This window comes from Siphateles boraxobius, unplaced genomic scaffold (assembly GCF_051911475.1).
Source record: "Siphateles boraxobius isolate OS27281-9 unplaced genomic scaffold, OSU_SipBor_1 41, whole genome shotgun sequence".
Lineage (NCBI taxonomy): Eukaryota > Metazoa > Chordata > Actinopteri > Cypriniformes > Leuciscidae > Siphateles > Siphateles boraxobius.
The window spans coordinates 39,116,522-39,134,609 of record NW_027509042.1 but is presented as its reverse complement, the minus strand read 5'-3'; the positions used below and the strand labels follow the sequence as shown (position 1 = coordinate 39,134,609).

The 18,088-nt window shown below is 42.4% G+C and overlaps 1 protein-coding gene across 2 annotated transcripts in view; it reads right to left on the bottom strand.

The window, feature by feature from the left end:
* The window catches only part of tmeff2b (transmembrane protein with EGF-like and two follistatin-like domains 2b), an 83,763-nt gene that overhangs the window by 23,346 nt on the left and 42,329 nt on the right, over positions 1-18,088 (bottom strand). For both annotated transcript variants that reach the window (XM_077199591.1, XM_077199592.1), the window contains one exon: positions 16,357-16,453. In XM_077199591.1, coding sequence (XP_077055706.1) covers positions 16,357-16,453 — 97 coding nt within the window. The remainder of the gene's footprint in view (positions 1-16,356; positions 16,454-18,088) is intronic.

Genomic DNA, 18,088 nt, shown 5'->3' with positions numbered 1-18,088 from the left:
AGAGTAAACTTTACTGTCCGCACTAGATGAAGATTCAAGCCTGAGTTTTAACAAGGGTGAGACAATAAATTCCCTATATAAGACTGTTTTGTTTATTCAACTATAGTTATGTCCCAGGGCTTGTTTTTATTATTTTTCTTTTTACAGGCCGTTTAGATGAAAACGATGTATTAAAACGGAAACGTTTTTGTGTTTTTCATGTACAGATGACGACAGGACAACAGGTTTTCACATGGATCTAAAAACGATTAAAAACGCTGTATTACAGGCCAGTAGTTGGCGATGTCACTTTGAGAAGAAACACGCCTATAGACTGAACATGTAATAAGCATGTTCATGACGTCATCGTTTTCACAAATTCGCTTTTTTTGTTGTTTACACAGATACAATAACAGTATCATTTTCAAAAACTTTGACACCCGTTTTCAAAAGTTCACGTTTTGAAAGTGACGGCCAAGTATGGTAACCCATACCTCTGCATTTAACCCATCCAAGTAAGTGCACAAACATTAGGAGCAGAGTAGTGAGTAGTGAACACACACACACTGCAAACGTGGATACACACACCCGGAGCAGCGGGCAGCCTTGAGTGGCGTGATTGGGGGTTAGGTGCCTTGCTAAAGGACACCTCAGTCATATTCCTGCCGGTACTGGAATCGAACCAGCAACCTTTGGGTCACCAGTCAGACTCTGTTACCATTAAGCCATGACTGCCCCAAACAGGCCCCCAAAACACAGTTGTCGTGTAAATAAACAGCCAAAATGCTAAATGTTTTTGTCATTATTTTTTTCTATATAGTTTTATTGATATATATTACTATACAGTTTTCATTCATTTTTATTTCAGATTTAGATATTTTAGTAAAGTACATCAGGTTAAACTGATAAAAATAAAAAGCTGAAATAGCTCAAATAAAATATGTTTAAGGTTTTCTTATATTTCAGTTAAATATCATTTTATTTCAAGTAACAAAAGTTTTTTTTAGGGTCTTAGTTTTATTTAACTACAATAATCCTGTCCCAGACAGACTTCAAATCTTAACGATGAAAATCCATCATAAAAGTAGCCCATTAATTGATTTTCAAACTAAAAAAAAAAATCTTAAGTATTATGTGGAAAATATATATACATTTTAACACTTTATTCATGTTGTCATTTCCATAACAAACAATAATTTTGTCCCTATGATAAGGTTTTACAAAAGTTACTGTACTTCAAAAAGACAACAATATCAGTGTGCATACTTGATATGAAATCTGAGACATGTGATGTACAGCATGAAGAATACAAAGAAAATTCATAGTAAATATAACTTGTTAACATTTCCAATCAAGTTGTAATTATGTAAAATGTATGCAATATTATTTATGTGCATTTAGGTTACAAAAAATTAGCAATATAAAGTAGTTTATCATTAGATCTCAAAAATGTGTAGCAAATTAGCTCTAAGAAATATTAATAATCAATAATAACTTGTTATAATTGATTATGAATATTTGGATCAGTTAATAGAATTAACTTGATGTAGTAAAATTAATACTGCAATCAATTAGCCTGTTTGTGCCGTGAACACTCAGTGTTAATTGTTTATTAATTCTAAGAAATGTACATTTCTGGGCATGGGAAATGTCTTTCTTACTGTACAGTACTACTAAGAGCCTGTAGTCAAAATCTATGATTAGGGGCTCCAGTATATGAGCTTGAGACACGGACAACTTTACGTGTGACAAGAACAAGACTTTATTAACTAGACTAAACACTTAAACTACTCTAACATGCACATACACACCATGTGTACAGTTTACCAAGGGAAAGGAGAGCTGAAGCAGAATACAGGAAAGCAAGAAGTTATAGCATTGTTTGAAATTCAGCAGATCAACAGCCTTGAGCAAACCATCAGTTTATTTCTTACAAGCACTTCTTTAAAAGGGGTAAGGATACTTAATGTATCAAATAATGAGACTAAGTTTGATACTTGCATATCTCGCCCATTTGAATTAAACTGTCCTGATGCAATTTGTTGAGGCCCCAGTTGATCTTTGCTGATGTTGTCTTGATGAGAGAGAGAGAACCAGTGGGAGTCAGAGGATCTTTGGTGAATGGAAAGACAAGGCCGCAGCCTGGCACAAGCTTGGGAGTCCTTGGGGGACTTCTAGTTCAGTATCATCTTCACATCAGGATTCAAAAAAAGAACTAAGAGGCGTGATCTTGTGATCAGTGATTTTCGAAGCGTGAAGATGTCACACCCTCTGGAGGGATTGTGAGCCAATAAGAAGTTGTTCCCTTTGGAAGGAATTTCTTCACAACCTTTTGTTCAAGCAGGCCTTTGAACGTGTAATTTGATTGGGTGTTTAACAAAAGAATTTTGAAGATTCTTATAATACTAATGAGTCACAAAGTTAGCAAAATGTAATGTAAATTAACAAATGGGGGACGAAGATTGGAGTTTATAGAGACTAAACATGCTACACATATGATTTTGGTTAACCGTAGTATGCAAGTCTGAAACATTAAAGGACAACTCCGGCCAAAAATGAACCTAGGGCTAAATAACACATGGGTACCGAGTTGACCGTTCTCTGGGATGCGTTTTCATAATAATTGAATGTACCCAGTTTTAACGTTAGTTTTAGTTTGCCCACAGATTAGCTTATAACGCTAGTGTATGGGGCAGAGAATAAGTAAAAATAAAAATTGCTAGTTAATACCACTAACAAGGCTCAAAATAGCCCCTCACTAACACGGTAGCATAATTAGGGTCTCTACCTGCAAAATGAAGCATTGAGAACTTTGTAAGTGTCCAGACAGTTTAATAAGAAGATACTTTATAAAGACAGTACACTTCGCGTATACAAGCTGGAGCCATTTTCGGAAAACAGTCTCGACCAGTCGAACCCCGAACACGTGCTACGTGAGCTGAACTGTGATTATCGACCAGGACGTAGCATGGCGTTCGTGGTTCGACTAGTTTAGACTGTTTTCCAAAGATGGCTGCTGCTTGTATATGCGAAGTGTACGGTCTTTATAAAGTATCTTCTTATTAAACTCTGTACATCCCAGAGAACGGTCGACAACCCTTGTGTTATTTAGCCCTAGGTTCATTTTTGGCCGGAATTGTCCTTTAATCCAAAAGAGTTTAAAAGAGAGAATGAATACATAGGCCAAACCACATAAAAGGAAAATCATGAGATAGGAAAATTAGATGCATGTTTATACATTTCTCAAGTGGTTATATATAGAATATATAGGATGTTCATTTGGGATGTTAGTTTTGGGGGAAGTTTCTTAGACCTTTGTTGGGAGAGTGAGTTTGCTGGATTATTCATTAAATATAATGAATGATTTGTGTGTCTGATTGGTCCAGATGCTACAAATGTCATTTCCATTGCTGTCATTTCCACCATAGAATCAATTGTGATTTGTATGGAGCCCCTAAAGGGACAAGGTGATGAGAAAAAATATGGGATGGGAGGAAATATTATTGGTCAATGCTTTTGCACTTTATCGCAAATGTTTTGGGTTCCCTCGGGAAACGTTGCAAATGCAAAGTTTTGCGAGGGAACGGAAAAGTCTAGTGAGTGAACACAAAAGAATTGAAATATATGTTTTCCTCCCATCTAATTTTTTTTCCATCACCATGTCCCTTTAGGGGCTCTGTAGATTTGAGATGGTGGAAAGGACATTTATTCATAAGGGATCACATGATGCATGTATATCCACTGTTGGACATTGTCAGTAGACAAATTTAATAAAGTAGTGAGCTTATAAGTCAACATGGTCATGGTCAAACATGTTTTCAGAGACAGAAAAAAAACTGTGCAAATGGCTTTCTCTTCTTATCGTATTCTGAATCTGATTTGTTAATCAAACAAATCGCAGCAAATCAAATACAAAGTAATCGCACCAAGTGATGTTCCTATTAGAGTACAGGCAAGCACTCACAAACAGATGCACACATATTCAATATAATTTATTCAAGCATTCTCAAAGTATCTTTCAGTTTTCTTTGCATTGCATGTGCAGTTTATCTGTTCATTTATTTATCTAAACACACAGTTCTGCCAGACACCCCATTACTGGAGACTTCTGCTATCTTGGCAGAATGAGCATCGTCTCTCCCTCTCCTACTCACAACCTGAGATAGATGTTTCTTTGGTTCTATTAAAATATAATAATGCTAAAAAAATACTAAAATGGGTTGTTTTCTAGGTATGCTTATTTTCAAGATGTAATGTTTGTTTCAATCCCAGATACATTTTCAGGCTTTTGTACCAAACTCTTTGTACTAATAACACTGAGTATCAAATAACTTTATATATAGTCATATTGCTAATTAATAAGATATTTAGAAATAATAATAATAATGAATAATTAATAATAATAATTTGTTACATTTATATAGCGCTTTTCTGGGTACTCAAAGTGCTTTACATGGAAGGGGGAATCTCCTCAACCACCACCAATGTGCAGCATCCACCTGGAGGATGCGACGGCAGCCATATTGCACCAGAACGCTCAACACACACCAGCTTAGCGGTGGAGAGGAGACAGAGTGATGAAGCCAATGAGTGTATATATATGGGGATGATTAGGAGGCCATGATGATGGATAGAGGCCAAGGGGCAAATTTTGATTTTTAATGACCACAGAGAGTCAGGACCTCGGTTTAACGTCTCATCCGAAGGATGGGAAAGTGAAAGTGTTTGTGTGTGCCTGTCTGGTATGGGGAAGTGTATAACTACGGTAATTACCATACAGGCACACTTACAAATTCTTAGAGAGAGAGAAAGACAAAACGCTCTTAGACCACATACATTTGTTAGATCTCATCTGTCTAATAGATTTACTGGTGAGCACTTCATCTCTGAGTCTGGTATTGATTTATAAAACCCCTCTGTAATATTTCTAATCCCTCCATATATGCCCAGATGATAACAGACCAGACCTGGCAACATTTGGCAAGACATACGCAAGACAAAGCAACATGAGCCATGTCTGACTCACTTATCCACACATATGTTCTCACACAACCATTTGGCACAAAAACACGCACATGGATGCACGCACACAAGATGTGATTCTTCAAACAGCATGCTTTGAAGCAGATTCATTGCATTTCCACTGAGCTGAAGTAAATGTGATTAGAGGGTATGAATTGATTACTGTTGGCTTGAGCTGGATTTCTATGCTATAGGACCATCAATGCACGCAGATGTAGCTTCTAATTGGTTATCAGACACAACACGCACATACAAATAGATTCCAGGGGGAAGAAAAGTAAAGAAAGAGAGAGAGTGATGGAGAGAGGACTTCTATAACGTCTGGAATTGCAGCTCTGCAAATCAATCTAGCACACTCACTGTTCGCTGTGGCTGATGGAAACTATATTTTCTCATTTTTCACAGCTTTCCAAAAATATAATTGATGAAAGCAACTTAGAAAGGATCAGTAGGGATTTCATGACTCTCAAAGATATACTTAATCTCGTGGAATTGGAGCAGCTATATTTGGTATATTAGATTTCCTGCATATTAAACCACAAAAATCTACAGCGACTTAAAAACACACAAACATTTTCTAACAGGCCATTTTCATTTTAGCTCTTTGGCCCTGTTTACACCTGGCACTAAGATGGGTTTTGGACGAATAGTTATAAACCATCGAACCATAAAGTCTGCCAACTGCCATTCAGTCGCTTAACGGCTGACATTTGCCTACACTGGATGTGAGTGTCGCGTCAAAGGCAAATAGAACCCATTATAATCACTGTATACAGTATTCAGATGCCAGTTCAGTTTCTGACACACTCCATGTGCTTGAGTCTGTCGACAACAGGACAAAATGGAAGAGTGAAAGAACGTTCACTTTGTTTACGTTTAAACTAAGTGTCTAAGTCCAGTTTAAACAGCTCATTAGCGTCTCTGTACAGACTTCAGAAGGATCCCAGCGTTGGAAACAATAGGATGGTTTATTTTAAAGTCCCCCTGTGATGAAAATCAAGGTTTTAATATTGTTTATATGTCTATGTGGTGTTTTTATTAATATGCTTTAAGACAAACCATGTGCAAAGTCACAAGTCAACACCATTGCTGAGTATTTTCTCCTTAAAACTGCAGTGAACCAAAGACAGTCTCAAAAACGTGGTTAGAAATAGCTGGTGTTTCTGACGTCACAAACTGCCTTGTAACCAATCACGTCAATGTGTGATCGTCAACGAGTGAATCTCTGAGCTGGTATAGACCAAAGCTACTTTTGCGTCATCGAAGGGTAACGCCCCTTTTTGGGGGAAAACAAACGGATACGGGGTTACAGAGGTGTCCCTTTGAAATGGTCGAAAACTGGATTAATGACCCCACGCAGTGGCCAAATATGGATTATTCAGACATCTACCACTATCTCATGGAATCACCAAAATGTTGCCTATTTTTTTGTCACAATTTTTTTTTTTTTTTTGTTAACACACTCACAGTATGACAAACTAGACGATGAGGCCATGAGGGCGGTTGGTATTTTGGTGAAGAAATGATTTTCTTCATCTTCCGAGAATTCAACACCGGTAAATACACTATTATCTCAGACCATGCCTCTGTTCGTTCAAGACAGCTTGTGATATATTAAATGATTTATAATGATATATTAAAGATGTTAATGATAAATGATGATAAATGATAAATGATAAATGATATATTAAAGATGTTAACCAAACCTAAAGTGATGGGAAAAGATGAGATGCCAGGAAAGATTAGGCTATAATAGTTTTTGCGTTTACTTGCATAACTTTTGTGTTGATATAAGCTATATATTTCCTCCCAGCTCTTTATTTCATTCTCCAAAGTTTCTCTGGGGAAATTTTTCGCGAAATTTTATGACCGAATATAACTTTCTCGGGCAATTCAAAAGTTTTGCAGGTGAACGCAAAATAGAGATATAACGTTAATTTGTTAGGATCATATAGACCAACGCTACATATTTTGCCGTACGATGTAAACCTTTTTACAACTTTCAGAGTCCTAGCACTCTAGACACAAGCAAAAACCAGCCAAGTCCACTTTAGTCCTAGCCTGCCACTATTTCAACAGTAAAATCAGTTAACAGCCAAGGTAGCATTAGCGTGCCTAGTGAGAGCTAATCACGTAGCTGCTAGCAGCTAACTAGTATAGCTAGTCGACAACAAAACTATGTCAATAGCTTAAATCAAGTTAAATATGATCCAAGTGACATGGCCTCATCGTCTAGTTTGTCATACTGTGAGTGTGTTAATGACTGAATATGAGTGTGTAGATGTCTGAATAGTCCATATTTGGCCACTGCGTGGACTCATTAATCCAGTTTTCGACCATTTCAAAGGGACACCTCTGTAACCCCGTATCCAGTAGCTTCTTTAAATACCGCTCACGATCCTCGGCCGGCAAAGAGACTGTATGTTTGTGCCATTTTTGCTATCTAGAAACTTTGCAGATCTAGAGCGAGTTCTGTTCTCACAGGAATCCGTTTGTTTTCCCCCAAAAAGGGGCGTTATCCTTCGATGACGCAAAAGTAGCGTTGGTCTATGAGTGTGTGGAGGCGGGGCTAATTAGCATATACTAAATGAGAAAAAGGTGTAGTTATTCAAGCTATTTTAAGGCATGAAGAATTTTTTTTCCAAGGAATAAATGCTTAAATGTGTAATTTTGGTGATCAAAGATGAGTTTTAAAGGATAAAATGATTGACAGGGGGACTTTAATACTGTCCCAGATCGTGTCGGGATTATATGTTTGGATCTGACAGCAGCTGCATCACAAACCGTAAGTAAATGATTTTTTTTCTGCATTTGTTTTTTTTAGTGCAAAAACGTCTCGGTTACAAATGTAACGGAACGGAGACGTTACGTCGGATGACGACGAATGGGGGTTTCGCCTAGAAAGCCAATCATCTTCGTGTATTATAAAACGAGCCAATGGCGATGAAATGCCATGGGTCTGCGGAATTTGCATAGCGTAACTCCGCCCCACCTCGTGGGTATAAAAGGAGGACGCTCGGCAACATGCAGATATGTCTTCGCTGAGGAGCCGAGACTGAACTCAGGCGTCTACCCAGCGGTACAGCGGAAGTGGCAGGGAGACGTAACGTCTCCGTTCCCTTCTCAGGGAACGAGGGTTACATATGTAACCGAGACGTTCCCTTTCGTAGTCACTCCGAGTTACGTCGGATGACGACGAATGGGGGTCCCCGTGAAATCACGCCACCTTCACAGCTGTCTTCCAGTGCCCTGCGAAAGTCTGATCCCCCTGTCGTGATACTGGCACGGACGAAGGAGTTCTACTTAACACAGGAATACCATGGTACACTGGGAAGCATATCTCAAAGGAGATATGCCGCAGCATGCCTACCCGTAGGGAGGACTTAAGAAACACATATGGCCGGAGGGCTACATATGGAGGAACACTGGAGTGACCAGCCCGAGGGATGGCAACTTTCAACTCCAGGAGGGCAAGATGGCTTGCCAAGGGAAAGACACATGCTCAAGGAGGCTTACAGTGGAAATACACATGTGGGGGTTACTCAGGGAGGAACCATGCACACGGAGGCACCTAGCCGACGCCCAGGCAATAGACACTGGCGCCAGCGTCAACAGTGCTGGAGGAACTCAGGGCTTCAGAGAGGAAGGCTCACCTGAGGAATAATCGCACGTATCCAGTCCGTGGAGTGGAATGGCGAGCAAGCGAAGACACCTGAGCGGGTCCAGTACTAGCTAACTGAAGCGCGTACACGAGAGGACACAGGCTCCATTCGGAGATTATAGAATCTGGCAAATGTGTTGGGTGTCGCCCAGCCTGCAGCTCTACAAATGTCTGCCAGCGAGGCGCCATGCGCTAGAGCCCAAGAGGAAGCCACACTCCGGGTGGAGTGGGCTGTCACACCAAGGGGGCACGGTCGGCCTTGCTGTTGGTAAGCCAAAGCCATGGCGTCCACTATCCAGTGAGACAACCTCTGCTTTGAGAGAGCCTTTCCCTTCAGTCTCCCACCATAACAGACAAAGAGCTGGTCTGAGGTCCTGAAACACTGCGTTCTGTCTACGTAAGCACGGAGAGCGCGTACTGGACAGAGCAGTGCCAAGGCTGGGTCTGCCTCCTCCCGGGGCAGCGCTTGCAGGTTCACCACCTGGTCCCGGAAGGGAGTGGTGGGAACCTTGGGCACATATCCAGGCCGGGGTCTCAGGATCACGTGAGAGTGACCGGGCCCGAATTACAGGCACGCTTCGTCAACGGAGAATGCGTGCAGGTCCCCTACCCTCTTGATAGAGGCCAAAGCAACCAGGAGCGCTGTCTTCATAGACAGGAACTTAAGCTCAACTGAATGCAGAGGCTCAAAGGGAGCCCTCTGTAGGGGATTTAAGACCACTGAGAGGTCCCAAGAGGGAACGAGAGGAGGGCGAGGAGGATTCAGTCTCCTCGCTCCTCTCAGGAGCCTGACGATCAGGTCGTGCTTCCCCAGAGACTTACCTTGAACTGCTTCGTGATATGCGGCGATAGCGGCCACATACACCTTCAGGGTGGAGGGAGACAGCCTTCGCTCCAACCCATCTTGCAGGAAGGAAAGCACGACAGAGATCGAGCATCTCCTGGGGTCTTCTCGATGAGAAGAGCACCAGTTGACGAAGAGGTTCCACTTCAACGCATAGACATGTCTCGTGGACGATGCTCTGGCGGAAGTGATGGTAGCCGCCACCGCTGGTGGCAGGGTACTCAAACCTGCCTCGTCCCGTCCAGGAGCCACACGTGGAGCCTCCAGAGATCGGGTCGAGGGTGCCAAAGGGTGCCCCATCTCTGAGAAAGGAGATCCTTCCTCAGAGGAATTGACCAAGGAGGTGCTGTCGCGAGGAGTACCAGTTCGGAGAACCAGGTCCGGGTGGGCCAATACGGCGCAACCAGAATGAGTTGCTCCTCATCCTCCTTGATCTTGCACAAGGTCTGTGCGAGAAGGCTCAGTGGGGGAAACGCATATTTGCGTAGGCCCCGCGGCCAGCTGTGCGCCAGTGCATCCGTGCCGAGGGAGCCCTCGGTTAGGGAATAGAACAGGGCGCAATGGGTCGAGTCTTGAGAGGCAAACAGATCTATCTGTGCGTCCCCGAACTGGTCCCAAATCAGCTGAACCGACTGGGGATGGAGTCGCCATTCGCCGGAGATGGGCCGAAACCGTGAGCATCTTGAACGGCAGCCTGTGAAGGGAGCGGTTCAAGACGCGTAGATCCAGGATCGGCCGTAACCCACCGGACTTCTTGGGGACAATGAAGTACGGGCTGTAAAACCCTGACTTCATCTCGGCTGGAGGGACAGTCTCGATTGCACCCTTCGCCAGCAGGGTGGCAACCTCCGCTCTCATGATAGGGGCATTACCACCGACCATAGTGAAGCGAACTCCCCTGAAGCGGGGAGGAGACCGTGCGAACTGAATCGCATAGCCGAGCCTGATAGTTCGGGCGACCCAGCGAGAAAGGCTGGGAAGCTCCAACCAAGCTGTCAGATACTGAACCAGCGGGGTCATACGAACCACAGGCGTCCCCCCGGAGGGGCAGCGAAGCGGAGTGACCGGCCCAGGCGAGGGTGGCAAAGCGGCCCGGAGCGGGGGCGCGGTCATGCTCCGCGTCCTGACAGAGGAGACCAGGGAAGGACCAGCGTTCCACGGGGGTCTGCTCTGCCAGGGGTCTGGCGATAGAGGGGGACGAGAGTGGTGAGGTCCGGAGACGGCACACACTGTCGTCCGCACCCTCCGGGACAGAGGGGGACGGGAGTGGCGAGGCCCGGAGGCGGCACACACTGCGGTCCGAGAACTCTGTGACAGAGGGGGTTGAGAGCGGCGAGGCCCGGGGGCGTCGCGCACTGTCAACCGGCTCTGTGTGCTCAGTGATGGGTGTATTGGTTCTTTCTTTGACCATAATAGGGTACTGCCCACCCGTGGGTGGGCAGCGGGAGAACAAAAGATTCTCCCCCGGCCCTCCGCAGGGGGAAGGAGGGGGCCTGCAACCACCTCTTGGGAAAAAACCGACACCATCACTGAGCAGCCCGTCTCAGGAGCGCCGCTTAGCCTGGCGTTTAGCGGGGCGCGGGGCTGGAGAGGGCTGTGGCGCCTTCCTGCGGCCTCCTCCACGACGCGGCCCGGGTGAAGGCTGCTGCTGGGGCCGTGCGGGAGGGGAGGGAGCCACAGGAGGGCGCCCTCGGCGGCGAGCAGTCTGAGGTGTCTGTACCGACGGCTGGGTGGAGGCAGCAGCAGGCCGTCGGGGCAGAATATGTTTAATCGCCTCAGACTGCTTCTTTGCGGTTGAGAACTGCTGGGCAAAGTCCTCAACCGCTCCGCCGAAGAGGCCGGCCTGGGATATGGGGGCATCGAGCAGATGGGTTCGCTCGGCATCCCGCATATCAGCCAGGTTCAGCCACAGGTGACGCTCCTGGACCACAGAGGTGGCCATCACCTGACCCAGGGAGCGTGAGGCCACTTTCGTCGCTCAGAGAGCGAGGTCAGTGGCGCCACGCAGCTCATTGAAGAGCCTTGGGTCAGTCCCCGCCTCGTGCATATCTCTGAGCAGCTGGGCCTGGTAGACCTGCGAGGTGCTCATCGCATGCAGAGCGGCAGCCGCCTGTCCTGCAGCTCTGTGAGACCTCACCACTAGGGTGGACGAAAATCTACAGGCCTTGGACGGGTGCTTAGGATTACCACGAGATGAAGCACTCTGAGGACATAGTTGCATGGCAACAGAGCGTTCAACCGGGGGAATCCTAGTGTACCCATGGGCGGCCGCCCCATCGAGGGTAGGAAAGGCGGAGAAAGCTGACGAACGTACACGGGAGGTCAAGGGAGCCTTCCATGATTTCGTCAACTCCTCATGCACCTTCGGGAAGAATGGCATTGGGGTTGGCTGTGGCCGTGAGGCGGCAGCCGCACCCAAAAACCAATCATCCAACCGCGAGCGCTCAGGGCAGGGCGGAGGGTTCCACTCAAGCCCGATGCTCGCGGCGGCCCGGGAGAGCATGGCCGTCATCTCGGGATCTGATACGGGCAACGCTGGAGCTCCAGAAGGAGGCAACGCAGCCGCATCGTCACTTCCCGATGACTCTTGCCCGCCTTGTGATGCCGCAATCGACATCGAGTCTTCCTCTGGAGCGCCGAATGAAACACGCGGGGCATCGAAGGATGAACCCGGTAGAATCACCGCAGCACTCGCGGGTTGCAACACTGTAGAGGGGGGCGTGGTCCGAGGACGCATCGTCGGATTGTCCCACACCGTCACCCTCAATTCACCCTGTCCACCAGCCGAAGTACAGCCTCTCGTGGAGGATGTAGATCGGGGTGTGGATGAGGGGACTCTCTCTCGAATGAGATCATTGAGTCTAGACCTCAGTGTTGCGATGGCCATGTTCCCACAGAAGGAACATGAGTCATCCACAAGCGCTGCTTTAGCATGTTCTAAGCCCAAACACGCAAAGCAGCGATTGTGCCCAGCAAAGGAAGACAGGAAACGACCGCACCCAGAAGAACACGGGCGAGACATCTTTAAAAAGACGTGCCACGTGCAGCTCTTTTAGAGAAAAAACTCAGCGATGCTGAGGCGACCAGGGAGAAACACACAGACTGGCAGATCACTGCTCAGATCGCAGGCAATGTGAACTCGCTGGGTACCGCCGTCACACCAACACCGGAGAGTTCGCTCGTCACAGAAGATGAAGTCAGGATTGGCTTGTGGAGTGAAGAGAAGCTCTTGGCTCCGAAGCGAAAACATATCTGCATGTTGCCGAGCGTCCTCCTTTTATAACCACGAGGTGGGGCGGAGTTACGCTATGCAAATTCCGCAGACCCATGACATTTCTTCGCCATTGGCTCGTTTTATAATACACGAAGATGATTGGCTTTCTAGGCGAAACCCCCATTCGTCGTCATCCGACGTAACTCGGAGTGACTACGAAAGGGAAACTTTATTAACATTAAAAGTGAACTTCAAGGAACATGTTAAAACAGTTGTTCTGCTTTCATTTTTAAAACTGTGAATTTTAAAAACTGAAAACGAAGAAGCACCTACACTTTCTCTAAACATTGTGTACCTGAAAGAGAAAAAGCAGAACGCATCTTTCAGAGTAATCAGCAGAATGAGGGAGAGGTGTGACTGTGAAATCAGAGGCTTATTCTTCTGCAGTGACAAATTGAGCTGCTGTTCTGACATGTAATTGGCAGGTGTGGCACAGGTCTTTTGTAGAGCTGCTAAATGACATTATCTTAGGTCAGTAATGAAAAATAAGTCAGGCAGGAGTAAAAAATCATTATTATTTTGTAGTTCCCAGCACTTTCCATGACTTCTAAATCATTAGAGGCACAAATCCCATGCTTTTGTATTGAGAACTATACACTATTATCTAACATAACATTTACCTAGAATAAAAAGTAGTCATAATTTTGATATGATGAATTGATATTCAGTTCACTGCAGTAATCTAACCAATTTTATCAGAAGATAGAATATGTGACATTCTTTAAAATTGTTAGATGCATGAAATAACATCAATACATGTTTTATTCAAATTGTAGTTGACTGCATTGCGCAAGCAAATATATTTCTTTACGGAGTGTCTATTTATACCAAGTGCAAATAGCAAAAGAAAAATTAAAAGAAATTTGCTCATAACAGGATCAGTGGCGTGAAAAGTAAGGCGGGTGGGATTACCCGCCTTTTTCCAAACTCATTCTTCTCCCTTTTTCCATCGCATATCAACTTGGAATAGTGTTTATTTTAAATAAAAAAAAAGGAATTCTTAAAAAAATTAATGGGGATAGGGTAAGGAGTAGGTCTAATGGAGGTCAAGTAAAGGTCAAGTCTTAGGAAAAGGGTCAAGCAAAGTCCCAATAAGGCGACATCCATTTAGGATTTTATTAAATATAATCATATACACTGGATATGTTTTTATAATGTTATACAGTTTTTTTAATATGCTACAATACTCTGAGATGCAAATATCTGCCAATATTTGCACTAAGTATAAATAGCATCTATCAACTATTTACACGTAGTGCAAATATCCGCAGCAATTTCTTTAAATTACGGACAATATAGGCTTATCAGTAAACCAAATATATTTGATCTATTTAATTTCAATTTTTATTTTGTTAATTTTAAATCAGGGTTTTTCGGTAAACTGTATTTAGAAATGTTCCAAATTTCAGTCACAGGATTGATAAAATTAAAAATGTATTAATAATGAATAAATAGAAAGTAGCTCATATAATTTTTAGTTTGACCCCCTGAGGTTAAGCATCTCTTTCACTGACCATTTGCTGGAAAACAAACCAGGAAATGCATGCATTAAGAGTTTCAGGGCCTATATTTTTCCCTCTTCCCTCCCTCTTTTAACCGACAACATGAACCTGGCAGTAGACGCTCACACACATGAATTGCCTGAAATGCCTCATTTCCCTCTTTTCATCTCTGTCTCTTTCTGACATTTTCTCTTTCAATCATTCCATCCCTTTTTTCACATCTCTATCTTCTCTCGCTCTCCCTCTGATCTGTCTGGTTAGTGTATTACCGTGAGGGATATTTGAATGGTAATTGCCCTCCCATGGTCCTGAGGTTTTAATCTGTCTGCGAGGGAAGAGGAACTCTATTAATTGAAGATGGGATTGCAGCAGAGAGATGCACTCTTTTGCCCCTCCATCTCTTGGGTTTCCTGTCCACTGTCCTGAACGATGGGTCTCATACAAGGAAATAATCCATCATCTTTCCAGACTGACAGAGAACTTGCCCTAACAGTGCGGCGACAATACAATTAACATTTACAATCTGCTCAGAATGCCAACGAATGCCAAGGGACAACATGTTAGCCAATGGGTTAAATACATTACAAGGCTGAAATGAAACAGAAAAGAGAAACCTGAGACCTTGTCCATGTGAGCGTGATTACAAAAGGGTCAGAACACTGACCTGGAATCAGTTTTAACAATTTTTGCTATTACATGGGGCAAGATGGGAGGTTGGTAATGTTAATAATGAAATTTAAAAATAGATATTTTTTGTAAATTAATTTTTCATCAAAATGTAATAACTTGCTCTGCCTCTGAAATTAGTTTCCTGTTCTGCTGATGTGAACTGGAAAAATCATTGCCTTAATCAGTATTTTTGTCCTGATTTCCAGTAAAAAAAAACATCTAAGCATTCTCAAAACAGAATCAATTTACTTGAATTAAGTTTATTACTTACCGTACTGGCAAATTGAATGTGTTTTCAATTTGAGCGAGACAATAGATTCTCTATATAAGAGTGATATTATTACAATATATGTTCAAATATAAGGCCAGGGCTTGGTTTTATTATTATTATTTTTATTTATTTATACATGAAGGCCATTTAAACAGTCATGAAAAATTTTTCATGCTATGCATTTTTTTTTACCGTGCCTTCATACTTTATTTTTGATGATTCTACACAGTTTCTTTTTTGTAGATTTTAGACAGTTATTTTAGTATCGTATTGAGTATTGTATTGAGATACTATAATACTTTTTCTAGTTTCACTTAATTTTAATTGTTTGTTATTATTATTACTTTTTTTTTAAATGTCTATATAGTTTTTAATAATGTTATTTTAGTTTTAGTTACTTTAGTACATAAAGTTCAACTAAATGAAAACGAGAAGTGTTGCCTTGCCAAGTAGATGAAATAAAATAACATTCATATATATATACATATATATATATATATATATATATATATATATATATATATATATATATATATATATATATATGTGTGTGTGTGTGTGTGTGTGTGTGTGTGTGTGTGTGTATTCACCACTGAAATTAGTTTCCTGTTCGGCTGAAATAAATTACTTTCCTGATTTCCAGTAAAAATATCTAATAATCTTTAAAACAGGATCAATTTACTTATCTTGAATTCAGTTTATTTTACTTACCCTACTGGCAAATTTTTGTTCTTGCTTTAATCATAAATCTCACTAAAAAGATAAGGGATAGATACCACAAGAGAGATTGCAACGCTAAAAGGGGAGCAAGAGAGAGAGATGAAGAATACAAAAGAAAGGAGATGGAAAGACAGAGAGACGGACAATCGAATAGAGATTATTTACTGCAGCGCACACCACACAGCACGCACCCTCGGCTATGCGCTGTAATGTATCACAGTGAAATGTCGTAGACTTTATCAGCCATCAGAATCAGTGCCAGGAAGAAAAAATACTCAAGAGAAACAGGCCTGCAGAAGACTCTGCATCTGATACATACCATTAGACACACCCCCATATTCCTAAAGCCCTCCGGTTCTCTGAAGAACAGAACGTCAGGACCCTGAAAAGCTGTGGCGTGTGTTTGTGACTCACCACACGTCCTCAGAATCCTCGTCACACTCTGCCCCAAACTGACAAATGTCGCACGTTGATGTCTCCTTCTGACTGATCTCTGCAGAACCCTCGTTAACTGGTGAGAGCGGAAGAGAGAGAGAGAGAAAAGTAAGTGAGAGATGAGATCTTAAAGGATTCATCAAATCATGATGAATAAAATTTTCCTGTTTCCTTTCAGATAAAAGAGTTCAGGATTCTATTATTGGTTTATAAAATAATCTGAAACTGATGTTGTTGTTGTTTTTCAAATAAGCCTTGGCAACACAAATAAGTTGGCCCTTTTACTCAGAAAAGAAAACATAAGTTCCATCACAGAATGTTATATACTCGTATAGGCCTACTTCAAAATATCCTGTAAAATTTACTGTAAAAAACTCCACAATAAAAATATGCTGACAATGTTTCAGGTGTTACAGGATGGCATATTGGTACCTGTATATTTAACTATTTGTAACCGTATACATCATCAAGAAATTTAATGTTTATACAAATGTACTTGAACTACCAAAGTCTGCTTTCCCAGACAGCAACATAGTATTGGCCCAGATCCGGCCAACATCCGGTACCCACAGATGTGGCCCGGATCTGGGCCGACACTATGTTGCTGTCTGGGTTGTACCTTACAATGTACTGATAACCACCATGATAAAAATACAGGTGGTAAAATAGAAAGCCATGCAATGAATCAAAATTCATCATAAGTAGGCTACATTAACTAAGATTAATAAATGCTGTAGTAGAAGGTTTGTGTTACGTCTCTTTTGGTCTGTTTATGTGTTTTATACTGTTGTGGGAGGTGTTTGTTTTTAATGTTTTAGTGTTCCTAATGACTTAGATTCCAGATTACCCCTGCACTGTTTATATATATACTTATATATACGTATATATATATACGTATATATGTAATCCCACCCGCCTTACTTTTCATGCCACTGATCCTGTTATGAGCAAATTTCTTTTAATTTTTCTTTTGCTATTTGCACTTGGTATAAATAGACACTCCGTAAAGAAATACGTATATATACTTGTGTTTTGGAATTGGGAGGTAGGGAGACCAACGCCACCTTTTTTGTTTGATCTTTATTGCCTGTTTTGGATTAGGGAGTCGGAGGAAGTAATTGTATTTTCGTTTATTTTATTTTGTGTATTAGGGCAGTAAGAGGTACATACAAAGTACCTTTTTGTTTGTTATTTTGGGATGTCGGCTCCTGAGGTAAAGTCCCCAATTGTATTATAAACCAATAAATATTGTTTCATTGGCTTTCCCCTTAAAAGAAACCATATTGTTTCCTTTTTTTATGTTGCGTCCTTTACCCTAGACGGGGCGTAACAGTTTGTAATTTCTAAAGACATTAACTAATGTTAACTAAACCTTATTGTAAAGTGTTACAGAAAAAGCGTATGTAATCCTATAGGAAGTGAAAATTTGAATCTCAGGGGTTTCTAGATGACCATATGTAGATAACAGCAGAAACCATGAGTAGTATGATTAAATAATCGGTTGATTATTGCAGGGGACCAGGCCGCTGGCTGCAATATCAGCCAACCTGCCCCTCTACAAAATAAAAATGTAACCGTAAAAGTGATTTGTGATGGGTTATTGATGGCAAACAGCCAAAAACTCTTCCTTTAGCCCTCGCCTGCACGAAAATCGGACATTATCATCAGTTCAATAACAAAGAGATCAAGACACCTCACCTTAGTGGTTTTA